Source organism: Abrus precatorius, unplaced genomic scaffold (assembly GCF_003935025.1).
Source record: "Abrus precatorius isolate BTA unplaced genomic scaffold, Abrus_2018 Scaffold4, whole genome shotgun sequence".
In the NCBI taxonomy this organism is placed as follows: Eukaryota; Viridiplantae; Streptophyta; class Magnoliopsida; order Fabales; family Fabaceae; genus Abrus; species Abrus precatorius.
Window position 1 is genome coordinate 875,588 of NW_020874384.1, and position 21,157 is coordinate 896,744.

General features: G+C 32.8%; 4 protein-coding genes across 9 annotated transcripts; 2 read left to right on the forward strand and 2 right to left on the reverse strand.

Moving 5' to 3' along the window:
- The first annotated feature begins 2,131 nt into the window (after window positions 1-2,131).
- On the forward strand, window positions 2,132-9,270 carry LOC113865114 (WD repeat-containing protein 44-like). The gene is made up of 7 exons (XM_027499481.1): window positions 2,132-3,433; window positions 5,773-5,863; window positions 6,520-6,677; window positions 6,764-6,815; window positions 6,922-7,004; window positions 7,146-7,239; window positions 8,518-9,270. Exons 1-7 carry the CDS (start codon window positions 2,132-2,134, stop codon window positions 9,114-9,116), a joined length of 2,379 nt encoding a protein of 792 aa, XP_027355282.1. The 3' UTR covers window positions 9,117-9,270.
- A 1,437-nt stretch (window positions 9,271-10,707) lies between these two features.
- LOC113864797 (protochlorophyllide reductase, chloroplastic-like) lies at window positions 10,708-13,482 on the forward strand. Its single transcript, XM_027498911.1, has 5 exons — window positions 10,708-10,841; window positions 10,941-11,039; window positions 11,625-12,156; window positions 12,519-12,877; window positions 12,970-13,482. The coding sequence occupies exons 1-5, from the start codon at window positions 10,791-10,793 to the stop codon at window positions 13,123-13,125; spliced, it is 1,197 nt and encodes a 398-aa protein (XP_027354712.1). The 5' UTR covers window positions 10,708-10,790; the 3' UTR covers window positions 13,126-13,482.
- Window positions 13,483-14,743: 1,261 nt separating this feature from the next.
- Window positions 14,744-16,330, reverse strand: LOC113865688 (stem-specific protein TSJT1-like). Of its 2 annotated transcripts, none has more exons than XM_027500406.1 (4): window positions 16,119-16,330; window positions 15,521-15,761; window positions 15,303-15,423; window positions 14,744-14,937 (listed from the first exon to the last, which is right to left on the reverse strand). In XM_027500406.1, exons 1-4 carry the CDS (start codon window positions 16,328-16,330, stop codon window positions 14,744-14,746), a joined length of 768 nt encoding a protein of 255 aa, XP_027356207.1. The 2 variants fall into 2 exon arrangements, with proteins under 2 accessions (XP_027356207.1, XP_027356208.1); XM_027500407.1 differs by having other exon boundaries at window positions 14,908-14,937; window positions 15,370-15,423.
- Window positions 16,331-18,211: 1,881 nt separating this feature from the next.
- LOC113865474 lies at window positions 18,212-20,723 on the reverse strand. 5 transcript variants are annotated; one of them, XM_027500054.1, is made up of 4 exons: window positions 20,641-20,723; window positions 19,583-19,628; window positions 18,713-18,817; window positions 18,212-18,563 (listed from the first exon to the last, which is right to left on the reverse strand). In XM_027500054.1, the coding sequence occupies exons 3-4, from the start codon at window positions 18,786-18,788 to the stop codon at window positions 18,457-18,459; spliced, it is 183 nt and encodes a 60-aa protein (XP_027355855.1). In that variant the 5' UTR covers window positions 18,789-18,817; window positions 19,583-19,628; window positions 20,641-20,723; the 3' UTR covers window positions 18,212-18,456. The 5 variants fall into 5 exon arrangements, with proteins under 5 accessions (XP_027355855.1, XP_027355851.1, XP_027355854.1 ...); XM_027500050.1 differs by having other exon boundaries at window positions 19,583-19,633; XM_027500053.1 differs by having other exon boundaries at window positions 18,713-18,820; window positions 19,583-19,633.
- Window positions 20,724-21,157: the final 434 nt, after the last annotated feature.

Below are 21,157 nucleotides of genomic sequence, written 5' to 3' on the forward strand. Positions count from 1 at the left end.
TAAGTTGAAGAGTGACTTAGGTTACACTTGCAAAGGAAGTTATAAGTAATTCTTTTTAAACTTAGACCTATAAATATTAATTAGGAGTCACTAATTTAATTAAGGTTGAATGAATATATTTCATTGTTGTGCTTTTTATATGACCTGGTGAAATAATTTGGAAAATTTTTGTACTAATTAGTTATTCTAAGTTTTTTTTACCTCTCACTCGAAGAGAATTAATAAACTTAGTCACACTCTCTCTCTCTCTCTCTCTCTCTATATATATATATATATATATATATATTCATTTAATTAATTGGGTCAATAATTGTGTCTCATTGAAGTCACTTTGTTGTCACTTTAACTTAGGTTGTCCTCAAGAATAAAATATAATATTAAAGGATGGCGTAAATAAGAAATTTTATTAAAATAATAAAGGTAAAAGAAATAATAAGTTATAAATTTGACATATTATTCAAGTAACATAAAAAATATAATGAGTTAGTAAGAAGATTTCGTTTATTAAATATATCTGTTTTAATTAAAAAAATTATTTGACTAATTAAAAGTTTATTTGATCAATCTTATAATATTTTTAATATGCTACTTAAAGAATATCTGAGCTTATGGTATATCCTATTTTTATTTTTATTCTTAATACTTTAATAAAAGTCTTTGTTTTAATATTATACTATTTATTTTAAGGCATAAATATATTTTCAATCTCTATCTTATTTTGAGATTATCATTTTAGTACGTCAATTTTAAGTTTGAATCTCTAATATTTAAAAAGTTAACACTTTCAGCCTTTCTAATAGATGTGACGTAACAAAAAATAACACGACATAAAGGAAAATGATAGGAGTTAGAAAGAAAACTTAAAAAATTATAATTATTAGAAATAATCTTTTATATACAAATACAGATGATACATATCAAAAGGTTATATAAACATATGACATATTATTTATTAGGTACTTTTATCCCTCTAATTTTACTTAATACCTCTAATTCCATAAATAAAATTAATTTCAGTTTTAAAAATATGGAATATTAGGTACTTTTATGAACCACTTTTCTAACAGTGTGTTTAGTTGAAAGAAAAGAAAATGAGAAAAGAGAGGAAAAAGGAGAATGAAAATTAGAAAAAAAAGAGATTTTATGTAGAGGCATGTTATTGAGATTTTGATTTGAATTTTTGAAACAGAAAGTAGAAAGTAACATGAAGTTTCCAAAAGAAGTGTGATATGTAAATAGAAAATTGAGTGAACAAGAATGGGGCTCACTGGCTTTTGATTTGTCTCCAATTAGCAGGATCAAGTATCTCTGAAATCTTTATCTTTTAGAACTGTGTTCTGATCGTAACTTTGAATTGCCAATGAAATGACAATATGTTGCAAAGTGCTAATCTAATCTGAGAGACATAATCATAATGCCTAACTAAAATTGCATCACTCCGTCAGAAACATTACTATGTAAAATAGGGACAAACTCAAACATCAACTGTTGTTCGTTGGAGATCTACACCACTGTTACCTTAAATAATCACCCTAATCATGCAAACCATGCACAACCTTTTTAGCTATTCTAAGAACTTAATTTATTTTATCAAAATTTATAATTTTAATTGTAATATTGTTCTTTTCTATTAAGTGTGGCGGTTTTTTGACTTATAAATTACTTTTTAACTTCCATTAGAAAGAGGTAAACAATTTACAAAAAACTAAAGAGTTATTATTTTCTGAATACTAGTGATTTTTGTCAGTAGGTTGTCAAAGATGATTTGTTTCTAAATATAAAGATCATTGAACTGAATTATATATTTTTTAATTATTTTTATTCTAAACATAGCACATAAAATTAAAATTTAACCAAAGTGTTTAAAAAATTATTTAAAATTTTGGACTGGGGCTTTCATTTATAGAAGAGAAAGAAAACGGTGGTTCTCTCTCATTGATGAGTTTTGACAGCAGCAACGCATCTTCTCTCTGTGTAGTCTCTTCCATTGCAAACCCAAACACTGCACACTGCACACTTCAACAACGAAAGGCTAAAGCATTCGTTCATCTCTCTCACACACTGCACCATTGGATCTGAGTTCCGATCCGATCCATATATTTGTGAGCCAAATGGGAATGCCTCCTAAGCCATGACCAAAGCCAAAGCAGTGGAAGAAGCACGAAACCACCATCATAGTAACCCACACTACTCTTCCGAAGACGACACAACCATCACCCAAAACGACGTCACCAACACTTCCACTCCCAACTCTCCCACCCAATTCCCCTTCCCCACCATGTGCAAATACGACGCCTGGATCTCCGAACCTTCTTCCCTCTCCGAACGCCGTTCCCGCCTTCTCCGCCAATTCGGCCTCCCTGCTCCGCCTCCCTCCGCCGCCGGCGCCGGAATATTCCGATCAAAATCAGATAACTCCGCCGATCGCGGCGCAAAGCATTGCATTCGTGGCAATGAGGGTCGTGTGGGTGTGTGTGGGGGTGGTGGAATTGGGAGTGAGGGTTTGGATGAAGAAGCTTGCACGATTAGGGATTTGGATAATGGGAAGGAGTTTGTGGTGAAGGAGGTGAGGGAGGATGGGGTGTGGAACAAGGTGAAGGAAGTGGGGACTGGGAGGCATTTGACTATGGAGGAATTTGAGATGACTGTGGGGCATTCTCCCATTGTTCAAGAGTTAATGAGTAGGCAGAATGTGGAGGAAGGTAATGGGGATGGTGTGGATTTGAATGGGAACGGTGGTGTTTGTGATGATCATGGTGATTGTGATGGTGATGGTGGCAAGGTGAAGAAGAGAGGGGGTTGGTTTAATTTCAAGAGTATAAAGAGTGTTGTTGTTGGTCATAAGGAGAGGCGGAGTGGCGACGAGAGGGATACCTCGTCCTCCGAGAAGGGTGGAGGCCGGAGGTCGAGCTCCGCCACCGATGATAGCCAGGATGGTAGTGGTAATGGTGGTGGTGGTGGTTTGTTTCATGGGCCTGAGAGAGTGAGGGTTAGGCAATATGGGAAGTCATGTAAAGAGTTTACAGGGGTTTATAAGAGCCAGGAGATACAGGCTCATGATGGATCAATTTGGAGCATCAAGTTTAGTTTGGATGGGAAGTATCTTGCTAGTGCAGGTGAGGATTGTGTGATCCATGTTTGGCAGGTTGTGGAGTCGGAGAGGAAGGGTGAGTTGCTGCTGGAGAAACCGGAAGAAGGGAATTTGAATGTCTTGTTTGTAGTGAATGGGTCGCCGGAGCCGGCTTTGTCGTCTCCTGGTGTGGACAGTAGTGTAGAGAAGAAGAGAAGGGGGAGGTTGTCCGTTAGCAGAAAATCTTTGAGCTTGGACCAATTAGTGGTGCCAGAAACTGTGTTTGCACTCACTGAAAAGCCTATATGCTCCTTTAAGGGCCATCTCGATGATGTGCTTGACCTTTCTTGGTCCAAGTCTCAGGTTAGCTACGAACTTGTGTAATTCTGTAACTTCATTTGTGTGTTATATGTGATATACTTGTGAAGTGTATTACTCGCTCTTATATTTGCACTAATGATCTTATATTCAATACACTCATATGCATTCAAATTATTATTGGTTTTTTTATGTTGCCCTGTTAACTGATAAAAAGTCACTTACAGAAAACAGTTGATGTTTTCGACTTTGTATCTAGTAGAACAAAAACTCAATACTCATTGTAATTGGTTAAAACAGGACAGTTTTTGAAGAGTAGCATATACGAGAAGAAGAAACTCGCCCAGGGTGTGTTGGTCATGTAAGAAAAAAGACTAATTTGAGGCTCTTGTGAGAAAGTGAATCTAATGGAAGCATAGATTAAAAGGGGTATAGTAGTGGCTAAGAAAACTGTTGGAAACCATTAAAAAGATATTACTCCAAATGAATATATTCAAAATTTGATTTTTTTATAGAGCCCAGTTGTGTTCATTGATTCATTTAGCTAACCTCACCTATTATTAGGATAAAACTTGGTTGTTGATTTACGTAGTACTGTTTTAAATGGGTAGAATGGGCTTCATGTGATAAAATATGGATTCTAAATTCCATTAGAATATAACATTTTATGTTAAAACTTTTTATTTTGTTGAATATGCAATCTATGGAGCAGAATTTTGTTATTAGAAGGAGTGAGACTAGTTTTGTTTAGTCTTCTCTGGTTATTACATCATGGAAAGTATTTGTGCACCAGCTACTAGACACTGCTAATATTTGTCACTCTACGTTTTGGGATTACTTACTGTAGTCATAAACATAAACTCAATATTAAAATATGAATTGTAGGAACAAGTAGAATATGTTGTCTGTATCTGTGAGAAGATGTGAGAATCTATTTTCGCTACTTCCTAGCAAATTATTAAATTTACAATTTTTTCGAATTTATTCTAAAGGTCTAGAATTATTTATTTTCCTGGAGTTGTATTTTTATTGTTGGCCTTCCTCGGAAAGGCATTTGCTGATGAACAATTTAAATGGTAACTTGTAAAGAACTTGTTAACAGGTGTTATGAATCTATGATTTCTTCATTTTGGTGATATTTTTTTTTACCATGAAATTTTTCCAGAAATTCCTATAATGAAATAGATTTAGAGATAGTGGTTATAAATAGGAGACAGAAAGAATATGTTCAGGTCAGTAACTTGCTTAAGGAGGTAATTTAGTTGTTCTCATTTAGATGTTTGGCTTTTGCCTTTACGATAATCCAGTTGTTGTATTTATGTTATGATAGGGATTTGTCTTGTTTAAGCTTAATATTAAATCAATTTATCGTTATTCCCCGATCCCCATATATATTTTAGGGAGTGTTTGCTAGACTTGAAAAAATCGGATAAGTAGCTACACTTATTTGGGATCAAAATCCTGGGTTAACTCCATTTTGAAAAATCAGTTCTTGTTAAAACCGATTCAAATAAAATAACAATGTAAGTTTGTTATTTTTGTCATTTTTAAAAATAAAAAAGTGCTTTATTTCTCCTCTATCTTTGTAATTCATTTGAAAATTTAAGAATGCTTAAGTTACTTTTACCAAATTTTTTTACTGTTGGCCTAGTTCAAAACCTAATTTTAGAATGTGTTTGGATTAAGTATTTTCCTATTTCAAATAATTTTAAATCATTGAATAGCATCAAAGATATAAAATATCACTTTTTGATTGCACTCTGCTGTAGAAGTTAGAACAACAATTGAAGTTATAAGAACTTAAGCATGGTTGTTACATCAAATCAACAGTACAAAGGCAAGAGCTGCGGACTTTTTCCTGCAGTGTGAGTGAATTCACATGAATGCACTGGAACCTCACTGAGGAATTACTGTCATCAAGCTCACTGCTAACAGTCCACAACCTTTATCATTGTGGAGGAGCTGACAAACAGAGAAGAAAATGAGGGGCCAAGCTTTGAAGTATCATCAGTGAGTGACAAGCAAGAAAAATTTGTGAGAGATTTGAAAAAATATTGTGCATAATATTCCTCAGAATTTAAAAGTATTTTGAATTTAAACAATTTTTAATCTGTTTTTAGTTTGCCACATTGCCCCCACGTTGTAGTTCTGGAATTTTGCTTTGACCATCTTATGGAGTGATTAAAATGCAAAAGATCAATTCTAGTGAGTAGTGACATACTATTGCAAGCTAGGAAGATGTCTTTGTAGAGCTTAAATGGTTGGTTTATCTGTTTATTTATTTAAAGACTTTCTTAATTATTATCTTTAAAATTCAAAGATTGGTCATGAAGATGTGCAGTGTTTTAGAAATGTAAACAGTGTTTTATTTTTTGTTTGATCAGCACTTGCTCTCGTCTTCAATGGACAAAACAGTGCGGCTGTGGCATTTGTCTAGCAAGTCTTGTTTGAAAATTTTTTCACACAGTGACTATGGTGAGCACATGCCTCTATTACATCTTGCACTGCCTTCATCTTTGCTATTCCCTATTCTGAGTAGATTTCATATGGTATACTCCTTTGGGCGTTAATATTAAATAAGTGCCAGAGCACTCATATACTTTTATGCATTTGTATTAGAAGTTTCTTCTGCCCCTTCCCCAACAAAAACGAAGAGAAATGCAAAACACCCTAACACAATAACACATTTTTTATTATAGGATGAAATTTATTGAGACCCCTGACATTATTGTTGAGACTCATCAAATAAGAAATGAGAGTCACGTCATTTTGTGGACCTTGATAAATTTTAACTAATATTAAAGAATATATTAGAGAGTGTATTGTTGTTATTTCTCAAATTTGGATTAGATTCACAGTATGACCTATCCCTATACAGTCTATTCTAGACCAAGTCAACCCTTATGCAAGGATTGAGTACCCATGTTAAGCACGGTGGCATTGATTTATCAAAATTACTTGATGCTGGATATAGAACTGATTATATAAGAGTTCTTTCACATTTATTGGGTTATCAATTGTCACTTAAATTTAGCAATGAAAGCATTCCTGTAGCCCCCATCCCCTCCCAAATCCTCTCTTTCCCCCTTGCTAATTATACCTTTGCCTCAATTTGTTTTTTCCTGGCACAGTAACTTGCATCCAGTTTAATCCTGTTGATGATAGATACTTCATTAGTGGATCTTTGGATGCTAAGGTTCGCATATGGAGCATTCCTGATCGACAAGTTGTTGATTGGACTGATCTGCATGAGATGGTCACTGCTGCTTGTTATACGCCTGATGGCCAGGTTGGTTTAACATTTATATGCATATTTCTCCCCATGAAAAGTATGTTTTTAAGTTGCAATTCAGTAATACTTTCTGGTCTCTGCAGGGTGCACTAGTTGGCTCATACAAGGGTAGTTGCCATTTATATAATACATCTGGTATTGTCAGTGCCTGTGCGACTCTATTTAACTATATATAAACTATATAGACTATTCTGATGATTGCAGAGATACTGATTATTATATTATTTTTCATTTCATTCAGAAAATAAGTTGCAACAGAAAAGTCAGATAAATTTGCAGAATAGGAAAAAGAAATCGAGCCACAAGAAAATTACTGGCTTCCAGGTATTTAATGGCTTAACTCTGGCCTGTATTAGATTTTCCCCATCTGAAGGGTTAAAAAGGAAAAATAATGTAAAAAATTGAAGATTTAAGAACTATTGCGTAATAGCTTGTGCTTGTTTTCCTACTGATTTTTATGAACAGTTTGTGCCAGGAAGTTCATCAGAAGTACTCATCACATCTTCTGATTCTCGGATTCGACTTGTTGATGGTATTGATCTGGTTCATAAATTTAAAGGTAGGTAAAGTTAGTTCTATATCAAGTGAATTTTATTGAAGATATCATCATAACAAATGAATATACCATTTTATAAACTTTTTTCATCAGAATAAATTTTTTTTTTGGCCTGGGTTTTTTTTTTTGCCAGGGAGCAGAAGTATTTTATCTTTTTCTTTGAGGCCTTGTATGGTTGTATATTTTCTACTTCTATATATTTTACATATGCATATATCATTTATGGAAAAGTATTAATTTATTCTTTCTCTTGATGGAGATGAGATTGTTTCTATGTTCCTGGCTTTGGCTTGCTTTTCCTTGCTCTAGGTGGACAAGAACTGTGTAAATATCGGTATTTGTATGAGGCCTACTTTATTTGATTATAACTTTCCATCGATTATTGTATATAAGCATTGCTGTGTATATGAGAATTTTTGCTGTTGCCAAGGATACACTATTAGAGATGATAAATATTCTGAAACATATAAGACAACTTTTGACAGAAATAATGAACAAAGTGGCTAAAAAGTGTGTACATATATAGGTTTGTTAGGATCCAATTGTAAGGTATGAGACTTGAGTCTCACACTGAAAGATGGGATTTTAGTGTTAGATTTATAAGGCTTTGAGCTCTCCAACTACAACAAACTTACTTTTGTGGTGTGCTTTTCCTAGCTCTGATCAATTTGTATGAGTGCCTTCTGCCATATCTCAGTTGCAAATGAGGGGCTCCAATGATGACACCGGCATTGCAATGTTTTCCCAAGACCAGTTAAAGGGGCTAATGCATAGGTATAGCTTGCATAGGCGCTAGTCTGCAGAGCATGGTGAGATGTTAGGATCCAATTGCAAAATATGGGACTTGAGTCCTGCATTAGAAATATGAGAAACTAGTGTGGAATTTATAAGGTTTTGGGCTCTCTAGCAATAATGGCTAGCTTTTGTGGTGTAGTTCTCCTAAGATTCTTATCAATATGTGTGTGTAGGATGCATTAAGTGAGAGGGTGGGGAGCTAATCTTTATCATACAACCATAATATATAGGTCATTGAAAACTGTCCATGTAAGTATATGATCAATATTAGTTCTTTTTATACTCTCACCTAATATCCTCCACATCGTTTTGGAATGTAATATCTTTTAGTAGGATCTCGTACATTTATTTGATTGATATGGATATAAGGAAAAGAAAATTGTGGTCATTGCTTGTTCTAATTCTTTGATGAAACGTAATGTCTACCAGATATTTCTTTCCGTCCTCGTTTCCATTTCAGAGTAAAATGCTGCATTTTTTTTCCAGGGTTTCGGAATGCAAATAGCCAAATTTCTGCCTGCCTCACAGAAAATGGTAAATATGTTGTCTCAGCAAGTGAGGATTCTCATGTATACATCTGGAAAAATGAAGCTGATTGCCGACCTAGCAGGAGCAAAGGTGTCACTGTCACAAGCTCATATGAGCATTTTCACTGTAAAGATGTGTCAGTGGCCATTCCTTGGTCTGGAATGGATGATGCATGGGAGATGCATGATACATTTTGTGGTGGTGGACTTGAGCTCGATGATGATAACCTGGATGAGGTCTCATCGGCCAATCATCCTCCTACCCCTGTAGAGGAAAATATTGGTTCTGAGGGTTCACAATTTGCTTCAGGATGCAATAATAGTCCTCTTCATGGAACCATTGCAAGTGCAACAAACAATTATTTTTTTGAAAGAATTTCGGCGACATGGCCTGAGGAAAAACTTCTAACTACAAGGGACCGGAGCCCTCGGGTCAGCATAGATTTATCTAATGGGGTGAATCAAAACATGTCAGCCTGGGGTATGGTGGTTGTAACTGCTGGCTTTCAAGGGGAAATTAAAACTTTCCAAAATTTTGGATTGCCACTTGGTATATAAGAGGTGATCGAAAATTCATGCCTATGAGCATGGGAGAATAACTTGAAGACATCAACTCAGGCAAAGGTAAAGGAGGGGTTTAGGGGTTGTAGACTTTCACTTTCTCCATTTGTTGGTGATAATTTGTACAGAGAGGTGTTGGTGAGATAGTATAAGGGGAGTTACGTTTCTTCCCCGTTCTTTTGCTTATCGGATGAGATATGTAGCCATTCCGATCAAGCCTTTGAGGGGGACTTGAAAAAATGGGAGACATAACATTGAACAAAAGAGAGGAAAAAAAAGTACACCTGGAATTTCAAAACCAGTGGATTTATTGAATGGGAAAATGTAGAGATTAACGGGCATGGGAAAAGCTTGTTGAATTACTATGATTCTTTTAAATTTGTTAATATTAGTCTTGTTATGCAATTCAATTTATTGTCACATAATTTTGAATAAAACAGTATGGCTTCAAGTGCTAGTGCGACTAAGGCATGTTCATTCTAGAAATTATCTATGGAACGCTTCAGAGGGTTTTGTTTTACGCAAGACAACTCGAGACTTGTCTAAAGCTTATTAGTTTTCTGGGGAGTTAACTCGCACATTAACCTTTGCAATTATATGAATTTAATATTTTAGTTTGAGTTTTTAACTTTTTTTGTTTGCGCTTAAATTTTATAAAAACTTGTTCAGTTTGTTTTGTTATGTTAGTTATTTATTTATATTATTTTACATTAAAAAGGAATATAGTAAATGACATTTATAAATTTATGGATTAACGAAAGATTTTAAAAATTTTGAAACTCAACCAGTTTACAATTTACTCGTTTTCTGACTTAACACACTTAGTCTTCTTTGTGATTGAGTGGGGGAGACCTTTGAGTTTTAAATATTAAATTTTAGAAATGACCATAAAATAAGTGATGTAAACAGGAAAAAAGGCGGTATAAAAAAATAATCTTTCTCAATAGCTTATCTACAGTTCTAGCATACCAAAGCCCCTCAACATTACTCCAACATGCATGCCACACTGAATTTCTGAGTAAATTTTAAAATTAATCCTTAATATTGTGAGTCGGGTATCAGAAGTTTTAAAATTTTAAAAACTTTTTCTTAATCTTTAATTTTATAAAATAACATTGATTTCAGTATTTTTAAAATAAAATCTAATAAAAATGAATTGAAATAAGTATTGTTTTTTACAAAAAAAGATGTTGAGCCTATAGTATACCATCTCGAAATGAAACTTTGAGGATATAGTAAATTTCTTGTACTTTGTACTTGTAGACATGTGAACAGATATCCTATCTATTATTCTATATACGTAACTGACAAAATAAGGCTTGTCTTTTTTGCCTTGTACTCGAAATGTGCTTCCCTTCCCAATCCCTTTCAGCATCAATAAGCACTGTTGATACCTGCAACGGATCAAAATATCCTCTCTTTCCTAATCCAAGCACAAAGTTACTGTAAATATCCCAAGAAATCTAAAACTCAAAACCTCATTGGATAATTTAAAGTGACATGGCAAGTGCACATGCTGCAAACTATCTTATCCTTTCATATCCGAAACAGAACTTCACTATATAAATTCGTTACACTAACGTTCCCGCTATAACCAAGTTGAGTGGAACATTCTAAAACATTAATACCCACTTCACAGTTTTCTCTTTTTCTTCTTAAATTCAAGTTCCAATGGCTCTCCAAGCTGCTTCCTTGGTTCCTGCTTTCAACATTACTAAAGAGGTTTGCTTCAATTTCTCATATGATCACATCTTCTTCATGTATACTATTTAAAGATATAAAAGAAGATAACTTGGGAAATGCCCTTTTTTGTATTTGCAGGGAAAGTGTGGTGTATCACTCAGGGGAACCACTCTCTTTGGTCTTTCATTGTCTGACACTCTCAAAACTGACTTCAGCTCTTCTGCATTGACATGCAAAGTACGTACTGCAACATAATTTTTTATTTTTTTGTTACCTATTTTCTATTAAATATTTTCTACTTATTTATGAGGAGATTAGTTTCATTATTTTTTTAATATCTTCTTTATTATCATGTGAGTTTCTATTAAACACCGCTTTTAGCATTTATAATATATTGTACAAATTTCATATTAGTCTTGTAATCTTATTCTTTATTATTATTGTGTGAATTTCATTCAAGTCTTATTGCTCACTTAAAATCAATCTAATAATGTGTTCGCGAAAATGCGTTACTGAGATGAGAAATGAGCAACACACTCTTTATCATTTACAAAAATTTATTGACAGTTGCAATAATTATGTTAGTCTCACTTTCTCATACATACTTTAAGGTTTTTAGTAAATTTTAATCAACAATAAGTGTCTTAAAAATATTTATTTCTAAATACTTTCATTCTTCCTTAATATCTTTCACATAATTTTCTTTTTCTTTTTATATTTTTGGACCCTGCATGATGGCATGGTTTCTCATGTATAATGTTGGTAGTTGGTCAAAACACAAGCATAATCTAATTTAATTACTTTTCCCCTTCTCTTTATCAGAGGGATTTCCAACAAAAAGTTGGTGCAGTGAGGGCCCAGTCAGTGGTAACAACAACTCCAGGAGTCACAAAGGCTGCATCAGAAGGCAAGAAAACTTTGAGGAAAGGAAGTGTTGTGATCACTGGTGCTTCCTCTGGATTAGGCCTGGCCACTGCTAAGGCTTTGGCTGAGACAGGAAAATGGCATGTGATAATGGCATGCAGGGATTTTCTTAAAGCTGAAAGAGCTGCAAAATCTGCTGGCATTGCTAACGAAAACTACACCATCATGCATTTAGACCTTGCCTCTCTTGACAGTGTACGCCAATTTGTTGATAACTTCAGGCGTTCTGGCAGGCCTCTAGATGTGCTTGTTTGCAATGCTGCTGTTTACTTGCCAACTGCTAGAGAACCTACATTCACTGCTGAAGGCTTTGAACTCAGTGTTGGGACAAACCATCTAGGGCATTTCCTCCTTTCACGACTCTTGCTTGAAGACTTGAACAAATCTGATTACCCATCAAAACGGTTGATCATTGTTGGATCCATCACAGGTCTAATTCTTAAGCACATTTATTAAGAGAAATGCCAGCAACACAAATTAATAAGTTCATTTGCACACACTATTATTAAATGAAATTCATGTGAGTTTCAATAACTAAGGAACTCGTGAATTTCATTAAATAGTAAAGAGTGTCATTGAGTATATTGCTGAGATTTCTATTGTATGCTAGCAATACTTTATCTAACATACTTTTTATTATTAAGTGAAATTCATGTAGGATTACTTTATGTGACTGGTAGGATTTGAACGAATTTCACTAATAATAAAGAATATGTGAGAGAGGGCATTGTGAAGCCTTATATTTATTGAGCATATTTGGGCTTCATATTGATGATTGTGTAAATTAAACAGGAAACACCAACACATTGGCTGGAAATGTGCCTCCCAAGGCTAACCTTGGTGACATGAGGGGACTAGCTGGAGGCTTAAATGGGCTAAACACTTCTGCCATGATAGATGGAGGAGCCTTTGATGGCGCGAAGGCTTACAAGGACAGCAAAGTTTGCAACATGCTCACCATGCAAGAATTCCACAGAAGATACCATGAAGAAACTGGAATCACTATTGCTTCCCTTTACCCTGGTTGCATTGCCACAACAGGCTTGTTCAGAGAGCACATTCCCTTGTTCAGACTTCTCTTCCCTCCATTCCAAAAGTTCATAACCAAAGGCTTTGTCTCAGAAGAAGAATCAGGAAAAAGACTTGCACAGGTAATAGCAATGACTAATGAAAACACTTTGGAAATTATTATAAATTGTGTTAGAATAAAATATGACTAACGAACTGTTATGCTCTTATGTAGGTTGTAAGTGATCCAAGCCTAACAAAATCAGGTGTATACTGGAGCTGGAACAAGGACTCAGCATCATTTGAAAACAAATTGTCTCAGGAGGCAAGTGATGCTGATAAGGCGCGTAAGGTGTGGGAGATTAGTGAGAAACTTGTCGGTTTGGCTTAAATGGTAGCTTCCAACATCAAAGTTGATTCAGAAACTTTTTTCATTGAGTTCAATAACATCCCAGAAGAGTTTAGACCCTTTTCAGATGCGTTTGTTAGATGATGCTTTCCTAGCTGCTAACTCCTCAATTACTTTCAATGAGTCCTTCAACCTTGTGGCCAAGTGCACTCTATATGAGAAATAACTATGCACATTAACTACAACCAATGTCATTCCCTATTTTGGGTCAGCATTTGGACTTTTTCTCTTCATTTCTTTATAAATTTTTGTTATGTTAATAGTCATCTATGTGAACTCTAGAGTGAATTGGCTAATGTATTAATATTTTAACCTTGATTTGGAGAGGCTAAGTTCAACCCATAAACTGCACATACTAGCATAACAACTCCTGAAAATTAGGCAATTTAATCTAATATTTAAGCTGAATTAGGATGCTTTGACCTAAAAGGATACCTCATGTTATAAGCAAGTTTGAGTCAATGGTTGATGGGCTTCTGCAGTCAGCCAAAAAAAAAACGTGTACAAAGGACATGCCTATAGCCGAAGAAAAAAAAAAACACTGACAAAAAACGTCAAAAATAAAAATAAATGGGTAAAACTTTTTGTTATTTTTAATTCTCACAAACTTTTAAATTTTTAAAATTAATTTCTATTGCCATATAGTGATGACAAGAAATGAATATAGACAAGTGCACGTTGTAAATCGCCTTAAAATATTTATTAATGAGGTATAATTAAATATGACACATCACTACTAAGAAGTGATAAAGATTAGGATTTGTGAAAGACTAAAACTAACAATATTTTTAATGACCAAAGTTAAATAAAGTCATATTTATAAAGTTTTAAAATATATTTAAATTATTCCAAAAAGTAAAATCTCCTTATCGTATTGGCTTGTTTATATAATTGTTAAATAAGTTATTAATTATACTTTAACAATATATTTAATGTATACAAAACATACTAATTTTACAAAGTAATATCTATTCAAAAGGTAAAAGGTTTGACAGACTTATCCATTAGGTTTTTCTTTACTGCTCTCTTGCATTCAGTTAAAGGATGGCTTTCTTCTCTTTAGAAATTCTATTCTCCGTTTCCTTTATTTACTCTTTAGGACAGTGTGTAACTTTAGTCTTCCATATCAATAATACATATAAATTTTTCCAAAATATGTGAATCTGTTCTCACTGATAAGCCGAAAGCATGTTCTACTAATGCATTAAACAATGTACATATTTTATTCATTATTAATTTAATTATTATCCAGTAGTATAAATATTTTATAAACATTTGATGTCTAAATAATATTACCTTAAGTTCTCTCTCTCTCTCTCTCTCTCTCTCTCTATATATATATATATATATATATATATATATATTACCGTAGATTTTGGAATTTTACATAGGGCACCATAAACGAATCAGTGTATGTTTTTAAATATGAAAATGGACACACGTTTAAGTAAATTTCACACAAAATTCATCCCTTCCTAAATATGAAAATGGAATAGTGACAAGATAGCGTGTTATGAAGAAGGAAACAGGAAAGACAGTAAAAGTGAAAAATTGGAGAAACCCATAAAGTTTATTATTTACATTATATTTTGTAAGCTAATTAAGAATGATGGTTCCATTCCACCCAATTTGCTTGGCTTCCTACTCGGGGTATGCTGTTGACCCTTTCGTACTTGTCAACATTGAAATTTGCCCCACACATGGCCCCTTCACTGTCTATCCTTGCCATTGCCTTCAACTTGTTCATTGGATGCTCAAAGCTCATCAAACCTCCTTCGCTATGAAACATACACCCTGCATTCCCACACCAACTTGTCATGGATCATACTTTAGATCTATACACTAACAGGAAAAAATTTTAAATATGTATATGATGATATTTAATTGTTGGTGTTAATATTGTGACTAGATAATAGATATTAGACTAATAATATGACCCATTGATTATATATATTGATTTTTTATGACTCTTTATTTTTTGCATAAATACAAAAATATTGGTACTAACACACAAAAAAATGATAATTTTAGGAACTAATTACTTATTTAATTTTTGTACAGTGTACTGTCACTAAAAAAGCTTATTTTTCAATTCTTTCTGGCCTCTGAACTACTGTGAGTTGAACATTTAGACTAATGAATAGTGGCCCAAATAGTACCTGTTGGAAAGGGAGCAAAGGATTTGGCACACCCCTCTTTAATGACATCTAAATCATCTGAGATCACCACAGATCCATCAGCTGCAATACCCCAATACAACTTCACTCCACCATCAGAACCCTATAACCAAAAGATGAGGAGAAAGTAGAAACAAACACACATTGGTTGTGTTGATTCAAGAGAGTTTAGACTTTGGAAAATGAGATATAGATCTTACCAATGCTGCAAAGACACTACCAACTTTGCTGTCATAGACAACAAAGGCAAAGGTGCCATCAAGATCCTTCACAACTTGATCTGCAGGGTATGGACCACGATCACGAAGTGTCTTATAAGCTTCAATCACAAACATTGCTTCATTGGTACCCTTTGACAAACCATACTGCTTATTCAGTGAACACAAATTATACAAACTCCCCACAAAAAGGCAATATATGTCGTCAAGCCCACAAAACTGCCTGAAATCACAAGGCAAATCTGGTTTATATATATTATTATAAGATGTGCAATGTTATTAGTGTTTTTATTAATTAAAGTTAAAATTTTATCTCTACATTATGCCATAACAATAAATGTAAAGATATTATTAAAGTAAAACTCTAAATATAATTGATAAACAACATAAATAATATCAAAAGAATAACGCGTATATTTTTACCTATAATATATTCATACAACATAATTATAAGATAACTTATATAACATTCTATTTACTCTTTAATATCTCACATTTTCTCTTTTTTCTACTTAACTTTTATCTATATAAAAAAAATGCGTTATTTTATTGTATAAATAGAGTTTCTCAAGAAAATGACCTTTGATGAACAGAGATATGTTGATCAGGGCGAACATAAGCTAGAACAGCAGCGTGACCAAAATTCATAGAGAAAGTGTTATGAGGATAATGGGAAAGAAATTCTCTTAGAGTTTCCTGAGGAACCTTGGGCTTCTTGGTACCACTGTAAGATGCAGGACTGTTAAGTTCTTCAGGTGGGTGAGCAAATGCCTCGTGAAAAATTGCCAACATTTTTAGACTTCACAAAGTGTAAAGAAAATACAACTATAGATAAAATTTAATGTAGGGATTGACGTATTTATATGATTATATGATCTACCAAACATAGAATGAAGACAAAGATATGAGGGTGTTCGAAGCTGTTGAATCGTCAAATTTGTGGGCGTGGATCAAGATTGTGATGGATCAGATTCACAAATTCCAATTTATTCTTATCTTTACTTTGTTATTATTGTTTTTAGAGTATCTTTAAATATTAGTAAGAAATTAAACTAAAATATTTTTTTAAATTAAGTTAAATTATATTAAATTTATAAATATATATAATAATATTTTTAAATAATTTTTTATTTTTTTAATTCTTAACTAATAATATTAAAAAAAAATTTCCTTTTAACTAAGCTAAAATGTTAGTATTCCACGTGGGTCAGTGTCATCTTATCTCACATGCATTCTACCCAAATTCCCCATTTGTTTACTGTGGGAGCCTTACTTTGTGCGAATACCAAAGTCACTGACTTATGATAGCAATGACCAAATAATTGTTCTCTCCACCTTCAACTATGGATTTTGTACAAGTAAAAGTTCTTTGCCATGATTGTGTTATGGTTATTTATGATTCATAGACATTATTATATCTATGCTCATATTGGATATTTGATATACTTATTATGTAATTGTTTTAACATTAAATTTCAATTATTTTATCTTTAATCATTTTAACATAAATTTTTAAGATAATAGAAAAATAATTTATAAAACAGTTAGTTATATTTTACTTAATATATTTTTATCATATTCATATCTTATTTTAAAAAAAGACAAATTATCGTATTTATGTATTATATCGAACTTCATATTTATATCAAAATACGTGCAACATAAATTAATATTTACTTTTGTTGGGTGTTTCTTAACATCTCTTCAATGATGAAATTAATCTTTAATCTTAGTTCTTTTTTAAGCTAGCACTAACTTGCTACTACGAGCTTTTTTATCTTGACAAGATAAAATGGATCTTTGTTCAATCATCTGAGTAATAGGTAGCAACGGAAGTGACAAGCTATTGATACAGGGATAAATTCATAATATGTGCTATTTAGTGATGCTGATCAAATGTTGAATAAATAATTCGAATATCTCTATGATTTGTCGTGGTGACTTCTAGACTTATCCAATTGAGATCACTGTGACAAAAAGTCAGCACAGCCACTTTATTTGTCATAACCAGTGGGTACGTGCTGCGTAACTATGACTATTTTGGTTTCATATTCTGTCTTTTTTTTTTTTAAGTTTCCGGATCCCTTGTTTTCAGAGTGTATTTTAGGGATGGTATATGAAAAAAGATTAAAAAAAAAGAATAATTGTAAACTATATCCCTTTAAGAGTCAATTTTTAATGGTTTAAATAATAGATATGAATTCACTCAGCCTTTTCTTTTTCTTACAGGAATGACACCCGCCCACCTACGTACCTTAATTAATATTTCATAAGGCATTACAATATATTTTTTTATATTTAAAAAAAATATTCATACTTAAATTAGTACTCAAATAGGTTATAATTTTAATCATCATCTTCATATCCTATAAGTATTTAGATATGCATACCCAGTTCTAATATAATTACGTATTATTACTGTTATTTCATATATTTATTATTTCAGTTTTTGAGGCTGCAGTATTATGATTTCATATAATTATATCTTTTAATATATTTTTAGAGATTAACCCTTGTAAAGTACGGGTAGTTATTTGTTTATTTTGATTTACATAACATCATGCTAGCAACAGTAAGGGAAACTATTTTCAATAGCCATCAACAAAATCATCAAAAAAACATACAGCTTAAAAGTAACAAGTTTATTTGCAACAATGTTAAAACTGTGGTCGTGGCTTTTATTCATTTCGATGATAGCTCACTTCAATCCTTCCCAGAGTAAATTTGAAATGAAAATCTACTTGATTATTTTCCCACTGGAAAATGCTCAAACCTTAAGAAATTATACTGTTAACAAATGGACAAAAGATGAATGCAGAAACCTTTTACACAAGGAGAAACACCTTTCAGAAAATCTGAAACTCTGCATCTGCTATATGATAGTACTCATTTTTCATAAAACCATAATGTGACACAATTCAAACATCTCCGCCATTGCTTTCCCCAGACTCCATTGCCTTCAATCCTTCAGCAAGCATTCTTTCCCTGTTCTTTGCTTGTCTTTCTACAGCAACCATATACAGGCCTAGACAATCATAGTCATCAAAATGAAAAAATTAAGAATATAACTGAACAAAGTTTTCCACGAGAAAGGAAGGGTCGTAGCACAAGACATAGTTTGATAACAAGATCTGGGGAAAGATGATTCCATTAAAAAGAGTCAAGAATACTTACCGATAGCACTTCCAATAGCACAAGCCCAAAGAATTCTCATGGACCATTTGTCCCCAACTACTCCTCTGGTTCCCATGGTATTTAGTATAGGACAGAAACTTTGCTCTGAAATGAAGGATAAGACATAAAAATTTATATACCTTAGCATAGGAGAAACTAGCATAATTTGTCAAACTGTCAATTAAGTATCCCATCCCATTTGACACAAGCAAACAATTTAGTGGTTAAGACTGTTTTAATCATATTTTTATTTTCAATTTAAAAGATCAATAAGATAATAGATTTTTCTTTATTACCACAAAAGCTATTAGTTCCAGCTCAAAGCATTCAAAGACTATTATTAAATTAGGTATCATGACTCTTGCAAATCCATTGCAGGATAGTGCACCTGTATTGGCCCATCTCTAATTTCTTGACAATCCAAGAAACAAAACACCATCTCAGTCTTCAAAGTACATGCACTTCAAAAAAGTTGTTGTACCCATGTTGGAGATGTATCCATGTTAGACACTTCATGAACATTTAACACATTCGTAGTAACATTTATGCTATTTTTTCCTTTAATTTTTTCAATTTTATCCAAACACATATGGAAATACAATAATTAGATAAGTGATAAAGTTTAATAAACTAATGCTAAATAAACATTGATTCTCTCTTTTAATTTAACCTCAGTGCTTTAATACTAATTTTATATATTATATTGTAATCATGTCATATCCATAATTTATAAAATTTGTCAAATCCATGGGTTCATTTCATATCATATTAGTATCCCAAGTTGTATTCATGCTACCTACATGTCACCCATCCTCAAAGGCAAAATATAGGGAACTACCAACCAGCAGCAATTAAAATTTAATGGCCCACTTATCTCCTTCAAGAACTGCACATTTCCTTCAACCTACCCATCCTCCTACACTGTGACAAAATATATTAAGTCTAAGTACGTAACAAACTCTCAAAAGCTAACTCAAGAAAGAAAGATTATTCAAGTCTTACAAGGAATATTTTGATCACATTCCTAAGTAATGTGGGACATCTTAACACACCAGCCTCATGTCTAGGACTAGATATTTAGTGTGTGAAGTTTGTAAGACTAGACATCTACAGGTAGTCTAACATTAAAATTGGAAAAGCTCTGATTAGCATATTAGAAATGAATTATAACTAACTACCTCTAATAAATTCACTCAAAGAAAAAGGATTTTCCAAGTCTTATAAGAAATATTCTGACCATATTCCTAGCTAACATGTGATATCTTTAACAACAACCATGCTATAATACATAAAATCCATGAGCTCACAAAAACACAGAATTAGACAGCTCCATTGTATGGAGAAAGTAACTGCAAGCCATTTATTAAGTATCTCTTCCTAGCCTTAATTAGCAGACGTCCATACAAAAGCATTTGATATTTCTACATTCCATAATCTATGTTCCAGGCTAGGCATGCTCAAAATACCCTAACCAGCTTGCCGCAGTTTCTTACACCTAATTATAGCCACCAAAAACCAAAAGAGTGGCTGATGCTTCAGCCAAACTGAATTCATTAACAGTGAAGGAATAGTTCCAAATTCCAGTTCCGACCTAATTATAGAATGTTTAAATTGAATTACAAACTGTTAGTGTTAGTTGCTCCAATTGTTATAAATTTGGAACCCTAAAACAAACCGGTTTCACACGATGTACGTAAACACTGAAGCATCACGAATGAGCTTAGAAGTTCATTTTCTCCGAAAGATTCATTTCATTAACAATCCTTAGATTAAAAAATATTATATAATTTGTATCTTAAAAGAAATTATCCCTTATTGAAGCTTCGGTGATGAATTAAAGAAAATAGAAATAGCGAAATTGAAAAGCAGTTAGAAGAAGAGGAATCTCAATAATCTATGAAAATAGAAAATGGAAGAACAGAGTGTACCTCCGAGCGTTGGCCTTCAAGTGCAAAGCTTTCCTCACCGCTACAACTGATACTGATACTCAAACTGCGTTCACTACTGTTCCACTTCCACTCCCCCCCCCCCCCCCCCCCCCCAATCCTGGGCTTTAAAATATAATATTTTTAAAATAATAAATAATCTTTTAACCAAAAATTATTATTTTGGTTACTTATTTTGAATCTTAAAAATTCAGATTAATTTTTTAAAATGTGTTTTATCCTTCATTCTATTTTGATTTGAATTTCTACAAAAATATTTAATTCTATCTCTATACTTTTAAAAAAAAAAAATCATTGTTTTTATTTGTACGATTTTATGAAAAAATAAAACATGACAAAAAAAATAATAAAATATTACATTAAAGTTTGTTACATCATTGTTTAATAATTATTAAATTTTTAACATATGAAACACGAAAAAATTATAAAAGCTAAAATTAAAATACGTATATTTTAAAAAATAAAAGACACATTTACTGTTGGTACACTGAAGGTGCAA